The sequence below is a fragment of the Oncorhynchus clarkii genome, chromosome 6 (genome assembly GCF_045791955.1).
Source record: "Oncorhynchus clarkii lewisi isolate Uvic-CL-2024 chromosome 6, UVic_Ocla_1.0, whole genome shotgun sequence".
Taxonomy (NCBI): Eukaryota; Metazoa; Chordata; class Actinopteri; order Salmoniformes; family Salmonidae; genus Oncorhynchus; species Oncorhynchus clarkii.
The window spans coordinates 338,658-354,468 of NC_092152.1; the positions used below are offsets into that span (position 1 = coordinate 338,658).

The following is a 15,811-nucleotide window of genomic DNA, read 5'->3' on the forward strand; positions in this document are numbered from 1 at the left end:
ACCGCCCATTTGGAAAAGGAAAATGCAATAAATATTTAGTGGTAGATGGAAGGCCGTGTTGCCAAACCGAGTCCTTTGTCCTTTGAAGAATGTCTCTGGTGGTCAACTGGATACGTTGTAGTAACGTTGTTGTGTGATAGACGGGATACTCTGTCTGTTCCCCCCTAACCCTCGTTTGCATCTGCTGTTGCTTACTCAACAGCTAGGAGGTATTACTTCTATAGTGAATAAGAGTTCACAGTTCATACCATTCGCAACCAAAGCTCATGCTGATGTTGGCTTCGTTCTGTAGTTATTATCTGAACCATTCTGACATTGGACCGTCGTCCTCACATCCTCGGAACTGGAGGTTATATTGTCGTCAAGGCTTTATATAGGAAGGGAGAGGAGGGCGTGTTTGAAAAGTTTTATAGCCCATGTCCCTTCACAGGGGCTGGCCACTGATTGAGCAGAGCCCTATTTTATGAAAACCCAAATCCCACATTTTAGAAGCTAAAATCACATTCATCCCATCATTAATAATTTCATATTCAAACATTTAAATTGAACAACAATTCCATGTGAATCCGATAACTCTGATGTGTAGACTTTCCACTGTAGAGTTTGTCATCTTATCATTGATGAGAATGTCTCAGATGACAACCGAACTGACATCATATTCATTAAGTACCACCGCATATGTTCCATTGGTCGGATTACCAGAATATAGTTAATTTCCCCCCACCTTCTGATGTTCCCAGAATCTCTATGTTAACCAAGGGTTTTGCAAATGTAACGTCAGTAGGGTAGAGAGAGGAAAAAGGGGGAAAGAGGTATTTATGACTGTCATAAACCTATCCCCCAGGCCAACGTCATGACACTAGTGTAGACTAGACTGTACTGTAGACTACTAAAGGCTGTACTGTAGACTGTAGAATGTACTTTTGACTACTGTATACCATAGGCTGTAGACTGTGGCCTATACTGCAGACGACTGTAGACTGTGGGCTGTACTGTAGACTACTGCGGACCAATAATTGTAGACTGTAGGCTGTATTGTAAACTACTGTAGACTTAACTGTACTGTAGACTACTGTAGACTGTAGGCTGTGCTGTATACTGTTGACTGAAGGCTGTACTGTAGACTACTGTAGACCATACACAGTAGAGTGTATACTGTAAATTGTAGACTGTAGTCTGTTCTGTAGACTACTCTACACTATGGGCTGTAGTCTACTGTAGGCTGTACTGTAGACTACTGTAGACTGTAGACTGTACTATAGACTACTGTAGACTTTAGGATGTAATGTAGACAACTGTAGACTGTAGGCTCTATTGTAGACTGTAGACTGTAGGCTGTACTGTAGACGACTGTAGACTGTAGGCTCTATTGTAGACTGTAGACTGTAGGCTGTACTGTAGACGACTGTAGAATGTAGTTTAGAGTACTGTAGACTGTAGGCTGTACTGTAGACTACTGTAGACTGTAGGCTGTACTGTAGACTGTGGGCTATGGGCTGTACTGTAGACTATTGTAGACTGTAGACTGTGGTCTGTACTGTAGACTACTGTAGACTGTAGGATGTACTGTAGACTACGGTATAACATAGACTGTAGGCTGTACAATAGACTACTGTAGACTGTAGGCTTTATTATAGACTGTAGACTCTATGCTGTACTGTAGACTGCTGTAGACTGTAGATTGTACTTTAGACTACTGTATACCATAGGCTGTAGACTGTAGGCTGTACTGTAGACTACTAAAAGCTGTACTGTAGACTGTGGGCTGTACTGCAGACTACTGTAGACTGTAGGCTTTATTGTAGACTGTAGGCTGTACTGTAGAATGTGTGCTGTACTACAGACTACTGTAGACTCTAGACTGTGGGCTGTAATATAAACAACTGTAGATTGTGTGCTGTACTGTAGACTACTCTACACAATGGGCTGTAGTCTACTGTAGGCTGTACTGTAGACTACTGTAGACTGTAGACTGTGCTATAGACTACTGTAGACTGTAGGCTCTATTGTAGACGGTAGACTGTAGGCTGTACTGTAGACGACTGTAGACTGTAGGCTCTATTGTAGACTGTAGACTGTAGGCTGTACTGTAGACTACAGTAGATGATAGATTGTAGACTGTATATTGTAGACTGTAATCTGTACTATAGACTGTCGGCTGTACTGTAGTCCATTGTAGGCTGTACTATAGACTACTGTAGACTTTAGATTGTAGGCTGTGGGCTGTACATTAGACTACTGTAGACTTTAGATGACTGTAGACTGTAGGCTATAATCTAGACTACTGTAGATTTTACTCTGTACTGTAGACTGTCGGCTGTACTGTAGTCCACTGTAGGCTGTACTGTAGACTACTGTAGACTATTGCCTGTATACTGTAGGCTGTATTGTAGTCTACTATAGACCATATACTTTAGACTGTATGCTGTACTATTGAGTACTATAGACTGTAGGCTGCAATGTAGACTAATGTAGAATTTATTGTAGATTACTGTAGACTGTAGAATGTACTGTAGACTGTGGACTGTAGAATATACTACCGACTGTGGACTGTAAAACAATAATAAAAACTCTGTTTCTCTTCAAGTTCATCCCCATGCCAGTGCTGTATGGAGTGTTCCTCTACATGGGCGTGGCCTCTCTTAATGGAGTGCAGGTATTGGCTGATCAGGACCTGAGGGAACCAATGCCAGCATGTCACATTTACAGTTAGATTAGTTACATGTAGCAGAGGCTCTTATCCAGAATGATTTGCAATATGGACTAAACTGAAATACATAATAGGAGCTTTTTGACTAGGCTTTTGTCTCTCTCTCTCTCTCTCTCTCTCTCTCTCTCTCTCTCTCTCTCTCTCTCTCCCCCATCCCAATCCATATCTCTTTCTCTCTCCGTCTCACTCTCCGTCATTCTCTCCGTCATTCTCTATCTCTCTCCCCATCCTTCTCTCTCTCATCCCACCTCCCTCTCCATCTCCCTCTCCCCCACCTCCCCCTTCATCTCTCTCTCTCTACGCCTCCCCTCCATCTCTCTCTCATCTCTCTCTCCACCCCTCCCCTCTATTTCTCTCTCTCTCTCCCCCACCTCCCCCTCCATCTCTCTCTCTCCCCGCCATCTCTCTTTCTCCCCCTACCCTTCCCTCCATCTCTCTCTAGTTCATGGACCGTCTCCAGCTGCTCCTGATGCCAGCTAAGCACCAGCCTGACCTTGTGTACCTGCGCCATGTTCCTCTGAGGAAGGTCCACCTGTTTACCTTCATCCAGATCCTGTGTCTGGCACTGCTCTGGGTCCTCAAGTCCACCGTGGCCGCGATTATCTTCCCTGTCATGGTGAGTCTCCTCTGATCGTAATGACCAGCTAGCTTCAGATCCTGCTTCTGGTAGTTCTGTTTATGTGCGTGTGAGTTAACAACGTATCCTGTGGTGTCAGATCCTGGCCCTGGTGGCGGTGAGGAAGACAATGGACTACATGTTCTCTCAACACGAGCTGAGCTTCCTGGATGATGTCATCCCTGAGAAGGACAAGAAGAAGAAGGAGGACGCTAAGCAGAAGAAGAAGATGAGGAGCATTGACAGTGACATAGATGATGTGAGCATTTAAAGACATGTCCAACATTCTAGATCAGCAGTTAGATTATACCAATGTTCTAAATCAGTGAAAGGTTCTACCAACATTATAGATAAGTGTTACATTCTACCAACATTCAAGTTCAGCGTTAGTTTCTATCATTGTTATATGTTCTAAATCTAAATAGGGTTAGGTGCTATCCTTGTTCTAGATCAGGGTTATGTTCTATCATTGTTGTAGATCAGGGTTAGATTATATCCTTGTTGTAGATCATTGTTAGGTTCAATTATTGTTCTTGATCACCTTTAGATTCTGTCATTGTTCTAGATTAGGGTTAGGTTCTATCATTGTTGTAGATGAGGGTTAGGTTATATCATTGTTATAGATCAACTTTAGATTATATAATTGTTCTAAATCAGTGTTATGTTGTGCCATTGTTGTAAATCAGCTTTAGATTCTATCATTGTTGGAATCCAAAGTTAGGTTATATCATTGTTGTAGATCAAGGTTAGGTTCTATCATTGTTGTAGATCAGGGTTAGGTTCAATCATTGTTCTAGATCAGGGTTAGATTCTATCAGTGTTCAAAATCAGGGTTAGGTTCTATCTTTGTTCTAAATCAGCTTCAGATTCTAACATTGTTCTAAATCAGGGTTTGGTTCTATCGTTGATCTAGATCAGTGTTGTATCATTGTTGAAGATCAGGGTAAGGTTTTTTCACTGTTCTAAATCAGGGTTAGGTTCTATAATTGTTCTATATCAGGGTTAGATTCCATCATTGTTGTAGATAAGCTTTAGATTACATCATTGATGTAGATCAGCGTTAGGTAATGTCATTGTTGTAGATCTGCTTTAGATTCTGTCATTGTTCTAAATCAGGATTAGGTTCTATCATTTTTGGATAGCAGGATTTGGTTCTATCATTGATGCTGATCAGCTTTATATTCTGTCATTGTTCTAAATCAGAATAGGCTCAATCATTGTTCTAGATTAAGGTTAGGTTCTATCATTGTCATAGATCAGTTGTAGATTCTGTCATTGTTCTAAATCAGGGATAGGTTATATCATTGTTCTAGATCAGGGTTTGGTTCTATCATTGTTCTACATAAGCTTTAGATGCTATCATTGTTCCAGATCAGTGTTATGTTGTATCATTGTTGTAAATCAGCTTTATATTCTGTCATTGTTCTAAATCAGGGATAGGTTATATCATTGTTCTAGATTATCTTTAGATTCTATCATTGTTCTAGATCAGTGTTATGTTGTACCATTGTTGTAAATCAGCTTTCGATTCTATCGTTGTTCTAAATCAGGGTTAGGTTATATCACTGTTCTAGATCAGCTTTAGATTCTACCATTGTTGGAATCCAGAGTTAGGTTATATCATTGTTGTAGGTCAGGGTTAGGTTCAATCATTGTTCTAGATTAGGGTTAGGTTCTAACATTGTTGTAGATCAGGGTTAGATTATATCATTGTTCTAGATCAGTGTTATGTTGTGCCATTGTTGTAAATCAGCGTTAGATTCTATCATTGTTGGATTCCAAAGTTATGTTCTATCATTGTTGTAGATCAAGGTTAGGTTCTATCATTGTTGTAGATCAGGGTTAGGTTCTATCATTGTTGTAGATCAGGGTTAGGTTCAGTCATTGTTGTAGATCAGCTTTAGATTCTATCCTTGTTGTAGATCACCTTTAGATTCTGTCATTGTTCTAGGTTAGGGTGAGGTTATATCATTGTTGTAGATCAGGGTTAGGTTCAATCATTGTTCTAGATCAGGGTTAGATTCTATCAGTGTTCAAAATCAGGGTTAGGTTCTATCATTGTTCTAAATCAGCTTCAGATTCTAACATTGTTCTAAATCAGGGTTTGGTTCTATCGTTGATCTAGATCAGTGGTGTATCATTGTTGTAGATCAGGGTAAGGTTCCTTCACTGTTCTAAATCAGGGTTAGGTTCTATAATTGTTCTATATCAGGGTTAGGTTCCATCATTGTTGTAGATCAGCTTTAGATTACATAATTGATGTAGATCAGCGTTAGGGAATGTCATTGTTGTAGATCTGCTTTAGATTCTATCATTGTTCTAAATCAGGATTAGGTTATATCATTGTTGGATAGCAGGGTTTGGTTCTATCATTGTTGCTGATCAGCTTTATATTCTGTCATTGTTCTAAATCAGGGATAGGTTATATCATTGTTCTAGATCAGGGTTAGGTTCTATCATTGTTCTACATAAGCTTTAGATGCTATCATTGCTCCAGATCAGTGTTATGTTGTATCATTGTTGTAAATCAGCTTTAGATTCTATCGTTGTTCTAAATCAGGGTTAGGTTATATCACTGTTCTAGATCAGCTTTAGATTCTACCATTGTTGGAATCCAGAGTTAGGTTCTATCATTGTTGTAGATCAGGGTTAGGTTCAATCATTGTTCTAGATTAGGGTTAGGTTCAATCATTGTTCTAGATCAGGGTTAGGTTATATAATTGTTCTAATTCATGGTTAGGTTTTATCATTGTTCTATATCAGGGTTAGATTCCATCATTGTTGTGGATCAGCTTTAGATTACATCATTATTGTAGATCAGCGCTAGGTTATATCATTGTTGTACATCTGCTTTAGATTCTATCATTGTTCTAAATCAGGATTAGGTTCTAACATTGTTATATTTCAGCATTAGATGATCATTGTTGGAGATCAGAGTTAGGTTCTTTCATTGTTGTAGATCAGGGTTATGTTCTATCATTGTTGCAGATCAGCTTTAGCTTTATAAACCAGGATTAGGCTAAATCATTGATCTAGATTAGGGTTAGGTTCTATCATTGTTTAAAATCAGAATTAGCTTCTATTGTTGTTCTTGATCATGGTTAGATTCTATCATTGTAGGAGATCAGGGTTAGGTTATATCATTGTTGTAAATAAGCTTTAGATTCTATCATTGTTCTACATCATGATTAGGTTATATCACCGTTCTAAATTAAGGTTAGGGTCAATCATTGTTGTAATCAGCTTTAGATTATATCATTGTTCTACATCATTGTTCTAAATCAGGATTAGGTTCTATCATTGTTCTAGGTCAGTGTTATGGTTTAAATCTAAATCTGTTCTAAATTGAAATCTGTTCTAAATTAGGGTTAGGTTATATCATTGTTCTAAATCAGGGTTAGGTTTAATCTTTGTTCTAAGTAAGGGTTAGGCTCTAATTGTTGTTAATCAGGGTTAGTTTCTATCATTGTTCTACGTCAATGTTAGTTTCTATAGCTATTCTTAATCAGGGTAAGATTCTAGCGTTTTTCAAAATCAGGGTTAGATTCCATCATTGTTGTAGATCAGCTTTAGATGATTTCATTGTTGTAGATCAGAATTAGGTTCTATCATTGTTCTAAATCAGGATTAGGCTCTATCATTGTTGGATATCAGGGTTTGGTTCTATCGTTGTTGGAGATCAGCTTTAGATGATATAATTGTTGGAGATCAACTTTAGATGACATCATTTTTGTAGATCAGGGTTAGGTTTTATCATCGTTGTAGATCAGGGAATAGATGCTATCGTTGTTGTCGATCATCTTTAGATTATATCATTGTTGTATATCAGGATTAGGTTATATCATTGTTGGAGATCAGAGTTAGGTTATATCATTGTTGCAGATCAGCTTTATATTCTGTCATTGCTCTAAATCAGGATTAGGCTCAATCATTGTTCTAGATTAAAGTTAGGTTCTATCATTGTTGTAGATCAGTTTTAGATTATATTGTTCTAAATCAGCTTTAGATTCTATCATTGTTCTAAAACAGGATTAGGTTCTATCGTTGTTCAAGATCATGGTTAGGTTCTATCATTGTTGGAGATCAGGGATTGTTCCGGATTTGGGTTAGATTATATCATTGTTCTAAATCAGGATTTGGTTCAATCATTGCTGTAGATCAGGATTAAGTTCAATCATTGTTGTAGATCAGGGTTAGATTCTATCATTGTTCTAGATCAGCGTTAGGTTCTATTGTTGTTGTAAATCATGATTAGGTTCAATCATTATCCTAGATTAAGGTTAGGTTCTATCATTGTTGTAGTCAGTTTTAGATTCTAGCATTGTTTTAAATCATTATTAGGTTCTATCGTTGTTCTAGATCAGAGTTAGGTTCTATCATTGTTGGAGATCAGGTTTAGGTTCTATTATTGTTCTTGATCATTGTTATGTTTTATCATTGTTCTAAATTAGCTTTAGATTATATCCTTGTTCTAGATTAGTGTTATGTTGTTTCATTTTTATAAATCAGCGTTAGATTCTATCAGTGTTCTAAATCAGGTTTAGGTTTTACAATTGTTTCAGATCAGCTTTAGATTCTACCATTGTTCTAAATCAGGTTTAGATTCTATAATGTTTCTAAATCAGGAGTAGGCTCTATCATTGTTCTAGATCAGGGTTAGGTTCTGTCATTGTTGTAGATCATGGTTAGAGTCCATCATTGTTCAATATCATCTTTAGATGCCTTCATTGTTCTACATCAGGGTAAGGTCATTGTTCTAGATCAGGGTTAGGTTCTATCAGCAGCTTTAGATTATGTCATTGTTCTAAATCAGGATTAGGTTCTGTCATGTTTGGAGATCAGGGTTAGGTTCTATCATTGTTGGAGATCAGGGTTAGGTTATATCATTGTTGGAGATCAGGGGTAGGTTCTATCATTGTTGTAGATCAAGGTTAGGCTCAATCATTGCTGTAGATCTGCTTTAGATTCTATCATTGTTGGAGATCAGTGTTAGGTTATATCGTTGTTGTAGATCAGCTCTAGATTCTGTCATTGTTCTAAATCTGTGTTATGTTGTATCATTGTTCTAAGTCACCTTTGTTCTAGATCAGCTTTAGATTCTATATTTGTTGGAAATTGTGTGTTATGTTATATCATTGTTGTAGATAAGGGTTTGGTTCTATCGTTGTTGTAGATCAGGGTTAGGCTCAATCATTGTTGTAGATCAGGGTAATGTCATGTCATTGTTGTAGATCAGCTTTAGATTCTGTCCTTGATGTAGTTTGCCTTTAGATTCTATCATTGTTCTAAATCAGAATTAGGTACAATCATTGATCAGGTTAATGATTAAGTTCCATCATTGTTTGAGATCAAGGTTAGGTTATATCATTGTTGTAGATCAGTTTTCGATTCTATCATAGTTCTAAATTAGCTTCAGATTCTATTATTGTTCTTAATCAGGATTAGGTTCTATCATTATTCAAGATTATGGTTAGGTTCCATCATTGTTGGAGATCAGGGAAAGGTTATATCAATGTTGTAGATCAGCTTTAGATGCTATCTTTGTTCTAGATCAGTGTTATTTTGTATCATTGTTCTAAATCATGATTAGGTTCTATCATTGTTGGATGTCAGGGTTTTGGTTCTATCATTGTTGGACATCAGCTTTAGATGATTTCATTGTTGGAGATCAGCTTTAGATGATTTCATTATTGGAGATCAGCTTTAGATGATTTCATTGTTGGAGATCAGCTTTAGATGATATCATTGTTCTAACTCAGGATTAAGTTCTATCGTTGTACCAGATCACGGTTAGATTCTACCATTGCTGGAGATCAGGGTTAGGTTATATCATTGTTATAGACTAGGTTTAGATTCTATCATTGTTCTATATCAGTGTTAAATTGTATCATTGTTCTAAATCAGCGTTAGGTTATATCATTGTTCTAAATCAGGGTTAGGTTCTGTCATTGTTCTCAATAAGGGTTATGTTCTATCATTTTTCTTAATCAGGGTTAGTTTCGATCATTGTTCTAAATCAAGGTTAGGTTCTATAATTGTTCTAATCAGGGTTAAGTTATATCGTTCAAAATTAGGGTTCGATTCCATCATTGTTGTAGATCAGCTTTAGATTCTAACATTGTTCTAGATCAGGATTAGGTTCTACCATTGTTGGACATCAGGGTTTGGTTCTATCATTGTTGGAGGTCAGCTTTAGAATGTCATTGTTGGAGATCAGCTTTAGATTCTATCATTGTTTTTGATCAATGTTATGTTGTATCACTGTTCTAAGTCAGGGTTAGGCTATATCATTGTTCTAAATCAGGGTCAGATTCTGTCATTGTTCTTAATCAGGGTTAATTTCTATCATTATTCTAAATCAGGGTTAGATTCTATCGTTGTTCAAAATCAGGGTTAGATTCTATCATAGTTGGAGATCAGCTTTGGATGATACCATTTTTGTAGATCAGGGTTAAGTTTCATCATCATTTTAGTCAGGGTTAGGTTCTATCATTATTGGAGATCAGCTTTAGATGCTATCATTGTTCTAACTCAGGTTCAGGCTCAGTCATTGTTCTATTTTAGGGTTAGGTTCTGTCATTGTTGTAGACCAGCTTTAGATTCTAACATTATTATTGATCAGTGTTATGTTGTATCACTGTTCTAAATCAGGGTTAGGTTATATCATTGTTCTATATCATGGTTAGGTCATATCATTGTTCTATATCATGGTTAGGTTATATCATTGTTCTATATCATGGTTAGGTTATATCATTGTTCTTATCTTCTCTTGGATATGTGGGATGGTAGCGTCCCACCTCTCCAACAGCCAGTGAAATTGCATGGCGCCAAATTCAAAACAAGAGAAAGCCCATAATTTAAATTCCTCAAATATGCAAGGATTTTACACCCTTTTAAAGATAAACCTGTTGTAAATCCAGCCACAGTGCTCTAGACGGTTCTCGGACCGAGAAACAGCCTCGTACATTTGCAATATCTTCAATTCATTTTGACCATTACGAAAATGACGACGTTTAGAAACGTCTCAGAGACGCAAGGCTAGGTGCATTGAAACCAGCTCGGCCCATAGAGACGGACCCCAACGTTTCTGTCCGATAGCTCGTTCAAGGACCCCGTAGCAAGGCATGGAAAAAAGTGGATTTTCAGCACCAATTAGGGTTTTTCTCGGACACCAAATGACCTATCGAGCCGAAACTCGGGATTCGGGGTCGCCTCACATAGGACTTCACATAATGTCCGAACTGGACCCGCAGCTAGAACGTAACTATGTGTTTTACCTTTTTATTATGTTTTAAACTAAAGGCGCTGTGAATTATGGGACTGCTCTGACATATGTGATAGTTGGCTTCTAAATGAGTAGGAACAAGTGGGTTTGGTGTCATAATGACATCTAATTGACTGATGGACACTGACTTGCTAGTTGTCTCAGGGGCTGTTTCGAGGGGTTAAAAAAGTCTGATCTTTCCAAAACTTCATATGTGTGATTAGGCAACCCCCATGAACTGTAAATCAGTCATTTTTCCCCAAAAAAATCAAAGGAAAAAAAAATCACACTAAAACACAACTTGGAAGGAGGGACGTATTGGGGTGCGTAGAGACAGACAGTGGCTGCAATAGTTAGCTTTGTTCGAGCTAAAAAAGAACTGTCAGACCTAGAGTTCCGAAACTTTAGAAACCTGTTCTAGACCTCCGGTCGATGGTGCTCTGACATATGTGATAGTTGGCTTCTAAATGAGTAGGAAAAAGTGGGTTTGGTGTCATAATGACATCTAATTGACTGATGGACACTGACTTGCTAGTTGTCTCAGGGGCTGTTTCGAGGGGTTAAAAAAGTCTGATCTTTCCAAAACTTCATATGTGTGATTAGGCAACCCCCATGAACTGTAAATCAGTCATTTTTCCCCAAAAAAATCAAAGGAAAAAAAAATCACACTAAAACACAACTTGGAAGGAGGGACGTATTGGGGTGCGTAGAGACAGACAGTGGCTGCAATAGTTAGCTTTGTTCGAGCTAAAAAAGAACGTCGTCATTTTCGTAATGGTCAAAATGAATTGAAGATATTGCAAATGTACGAGGCTGTTTCTCGGTCCGAGAACCGTCTAGAGCCACGTAACTCACCACGCACCATCGACCGGAGGTCTAGAACAGGTTTCTAAAGTTTCGGAACTCTAGGTCTGACGGTTCTTTTTTAGCTCGAACAAAGCTAACTATTGCAGCCATTGTCTGTCTCTACGCACCCCAATACGTGCCTCCATCCAAGTTGTGTTTTAGTGTGATTTTTTTTTCCTTTGATTTTTTTGGGGAAAAATGACTGATTTACAGTTCATGGGGGTTGCCTAATCACATATATGAAGTTTTGGACAGATCTGACTTTTTTAACCCTTCGAAACAGCCCCTGAGACACCAATTATGGCACTTCCGGTTGGCACAGGAAGCTATAAGTCACCACATATCCTCATTGGGGTATGCTTTTACATAATCCTGAGTTTTAAGTCTTTACGTTAAGAACTGAGTTATTTACGGAGGGTTTAGTATGTGTGTGTTATTTCAGAAAATCATAGAAAATCACAGAAATCTCGCAGAGCTCCGCAGCACACTTTAAAAAGATTCGTATGAACACCCTGCAACTGGATCTGTAACCGTTGAAAAAAAAAAACGCCTATTTGTGACCATCACCAAGTTGTCATTGTTCCGTTTCTCTTAAATGACGATAGATAAATGGCTGGTTCTTTTTTTATTGACACCGGAGGCTCCTTGACTTTGACCTGAAGTGGAAAAATAATTTCTCTATTTCCATTTTGGACCTTTAATCCCAGAAAAATGGCCATAACTCAAAAACCGTCGAGGCCTAGACGCCATCTTGTTCGGGGCCAACTGCCCATTATGCCAAACCTACGCTCACCAAGTTTCGGCTTCGAAATATTTTCCGTTTTCGAGATAAGGCCCCGTCGTGATTCGTGATGTTTTGCCAAATTGCCATATGATTCCGTATGCCCTCTTGTGGGAATTTCCGGGATAGCGGAAAAACGGTCAAAAACTTGTTTATTTTATAAAACGGAAACCGAATGTCCGACAAAGTTCATTTGATGACTTCCCGGTAGGTCTGGCCCTACCGCACGGCCCGACGCCGACCGCAAATTTTACAAACGATTTCGGACGTCTAGTAAGGGACCGTACATTTGCAATATGGACTTTTTCACCGATCATACACGAAATGCCGAAATGTTCCCTTAAGGTATGAAAAACCCAGGTGGAGCGCACTCGCCCCCTGTTGGATTTTTGAAGTGTTACAATTGGCAATTGCCATATGGCATTTGCCATATACTTTGCACGAATCAACGCCGCTTTGGGTGGTATTGGACATCGTGTATATGGTTTGTCCAATGCCAATATCTTGCCATTCATTTTTGTCCAATTCAGGGGGGTATTCCCTTACATAAATCTTCAATAATGTTTCATCCGGAGAATTCCTTTGTCTGTAGAAATGCAATGGAACGCAGGTTGCTCTCACGTGTGCGGGCGTGATCAGCTCATGGCACTCTGCCAGACCTCTGGCTCAATCAGCTCTCATTCCCCCCTCCTTCACAGTAGAAGCCTCAAACAAGGTTCTAAAGACTATTGACATCTAGTGGAAGCCTTAGGAAGTGCAATATGACCCCATAGACACTGTATATTCGATAGGCAATGAGTTGAAAAACTACAAACCTCAGATTTCCCACTTCCTGGTTGGATTTTTCTTTCAGGTTCTTGCCTGCCATATGAGTTATGTTATACTCACAGATATCATTCAAACTGTTTTAGAAACTTCAGAGTGTTTTCTATCCAAATCTACTAATAATATGCATAATCTAGCTTTTATGGCTGCGTAGCAGGCAGTTTACTCTGGGCAACTTTTTATCCAAGCTACTCAATACTGCCCCCAGTCCCAAAGAAGTGTCAGATTCTGTCATTGTTCTTAATCAGGGTTAGTTTCTATCATTATTCTAAATCGGGGTTAGATTCCATCGTTGTTGATGATCAGCTTTAGATTCTATCATGGTTCCAAATCAGGATTAGGTTCTATCATTGTTGGAGATCAGGTTTAGGTTATATCATTGTTGTAGATCAGGGTTAGGTTCTATCATTGTTGGAGATCAGGTTTAGGTTATATCATTGTTGTAGATCAGGGTTAGGTTCTATCGTTGTTGGAGATCAGGTTTAGATTCTATCATTGTTGTAGATCATCTTTAGATTCTACCATTGTTCTAGATTAGGGTTGTTTCTGTCATTGTTCTACATCAGCTTTAGATGCTATCATTGTTCGAAATCAGCGTCCGGTTCTATCATTGTTCTAGATCAGAGTTAGGCTATATTATTGTCGTAGATCGGAGTTAGAATACAACATTGTTCTAAATCAGCTTTAGATGCCTTAATTGTTTTAAATCAGGGTTTGGTCATTGTTCTAGGTCAGGGTTAGGATCTATTATTGTTCTAGATCAACTTTAGATACTATCATTGTTCTAAATCAGGGTTATGTTATATCATTGTTCTATATCTGGGTTAGGTTATATCATTGTTCTAGATTAGGGTTAGGTTCTATTATTGTTGTTGTTCAGGGTTAGGCTCTATCATTGTTCTAGATCAGCTTTAGATTGTATCGTTGTTTTAGTCAGGGTTCAAATGAAAATTAAATCAAATTGTATTTGTCACATGCGCTGAATACAACATGTAGACCTGACAGTGAAATGCTTACTTACAATCCCTTAACCAAAAATGTAGTTTTAAGAGAAATAACTATTTACATGTTTTTTTTACAAATAATTAAGGAACAGTAGTAAAGCTATGTTATATCATAAATATTGGTCAACATTTAACTATACTACCATTCTAGATCCACATTGGATTCTACTAACATTCTAGATCAGCATTAGAGTCTACTAACATTCTAGATCAGCATTTGATTCTACCAGTGTTCCAGATCAGCATGAAAGGGATTGTTCACCTAAATTACAAAATGACATCCTTGCCCTATAAGCAGTGTATGACTGAAATCTATGATTTAGTTTTGTTTCCACATGCTAACGTTTTAGCATTGGCACAAATCCCATTCATGTCATGGGACCGATATTAGCATTTTTCGCACATGTCCAAATCATCTGACATGATTGTGCAGGTCAACAAAGTCGCTTATAGATGATTCGAACATGATGAGCACATTATTTGTATATATATGTCCCATGACTTGAATGGGATTCATGTCACAAATGAACTATCCCTTAAAGTTCTAACAATGTTCCACACTGAACAAAAATATAAGCGCAACATGTAAAGTGTTGGTCCTATGTTTCATGGGCTGAAATAAAACATTACAGAAATGTTACATCCCCTTTAGTGAGCATTTCTCCTTTGCCAAGATAATCCATCCACCTGACAAGTGTGGCATAATAAAGAATCTGATTAAACAGCATGATCATTACACAGGTGCATCTTGTGCTGGGGACAATAAAAGGCCACTCTAAAATGTGAAGTTTTGTCACAAAACGCAATGCCACAAGTTTTGAGCGAGCATGCAATTGGCATGCTGACTGTAGGAATGTCCACCAGACCTGTTGAAGAACTGTATGTTAATTTCTCTACCATAAGCCGCCTCCAACATTGTTTTAGAAAATTTGGCAGTATGTCCAAATGGCCTCACAATGGCGTTGTGTAGGCGAATGGCGTTGTGTAGGCGAGTGGTTTGCTGATGTCAACGTTGTGAACAGAGTGCCCCATGGTGGCAGTGGGGCTATAGTATGGGCAGGCATAAGCTACGGACAACAAACACAATTGCATTTCATCAATGGCTATTTGAATGCACAGAGATACTGTGACGAGATCCCACAATAACTTCATGTTTCAGCATGATATTGCACAGCCCCATGTCGCATGGATCTGTACACAATTCCTGGACGCTGAACATGTCCCAGTATTTCCATGGCCTACATACTCACCAGACATGTCACCCATCAAGCATGTTTGGGATGCTCTGTATTGACGTGTATGACAGCGTGTTCCAGTTGCCACCAATATCCAGAAACTTCGCACAGCCATTGAAGAGGAGTAGGACAACATTCCACAGGCCACAATCACCAACCTGATCAACTCTATGTGAAGGAGATGTGTCGTGCTGCATGAGGCAAATGGTGGTCAAACCAGATACTGACTGGTTTTCTGATCCACGCCTCTACCTTTTTTAAAAGGTATCTGTGACCAACAATCAGTCGTGAAATACATAGATTAGGACCTAATGAATTCATCTCAATTGACTGATTTCCTTAAATTAACTCAGTAAAAAATGTGATATTGTTGCATGTTGTGTTTATATTTTTGTTCAGTATAGATCAACGGTAGATTCTACCAACATTCTAGATCAGTGTTAGGTTCTACCACCGTTCTAGATGGTCATCTTTCTCATGGGTCTAATCCTTTTCTTTTATGTTTTACTGTGTTCTGGTGTTCAGCTGAG

General features: G+C 38.3%; 1 protein-coding gene across 6 annotated transcripts in view; it reads left to right on the plus strand.

Moving 5' to 3' along the window:
- LOC139410542 (electrogenic sodium bicarbonate cotransporter 1-like) overlaps positions 1-15,811 on the plus strand; it is a 362,813-nt gene that overhangs the window by 297,346 nt on the left and 49,656 nt on the right. For all 6 annotated transcript variants that reach the window (XM_071155809.1, XM_071155807.1, XM_071155806.1 and 3 more), the window contains 3 exons: positions 2,588-2,656; positions 3,153-3,326; positions 3,427-3,585. In XM_071155809.1, coding sequence (XP_071011910.1) covers positions 2,588-2,656; positions 3,153-3,326; positions 3,427-3,585 — 402 coding nt within the window. The remainder of the gene's footprint in view (positions 1-2,587; positions 2,657-3,152; positions 3,327-3,426; positions 3,586-15,811) is intronic.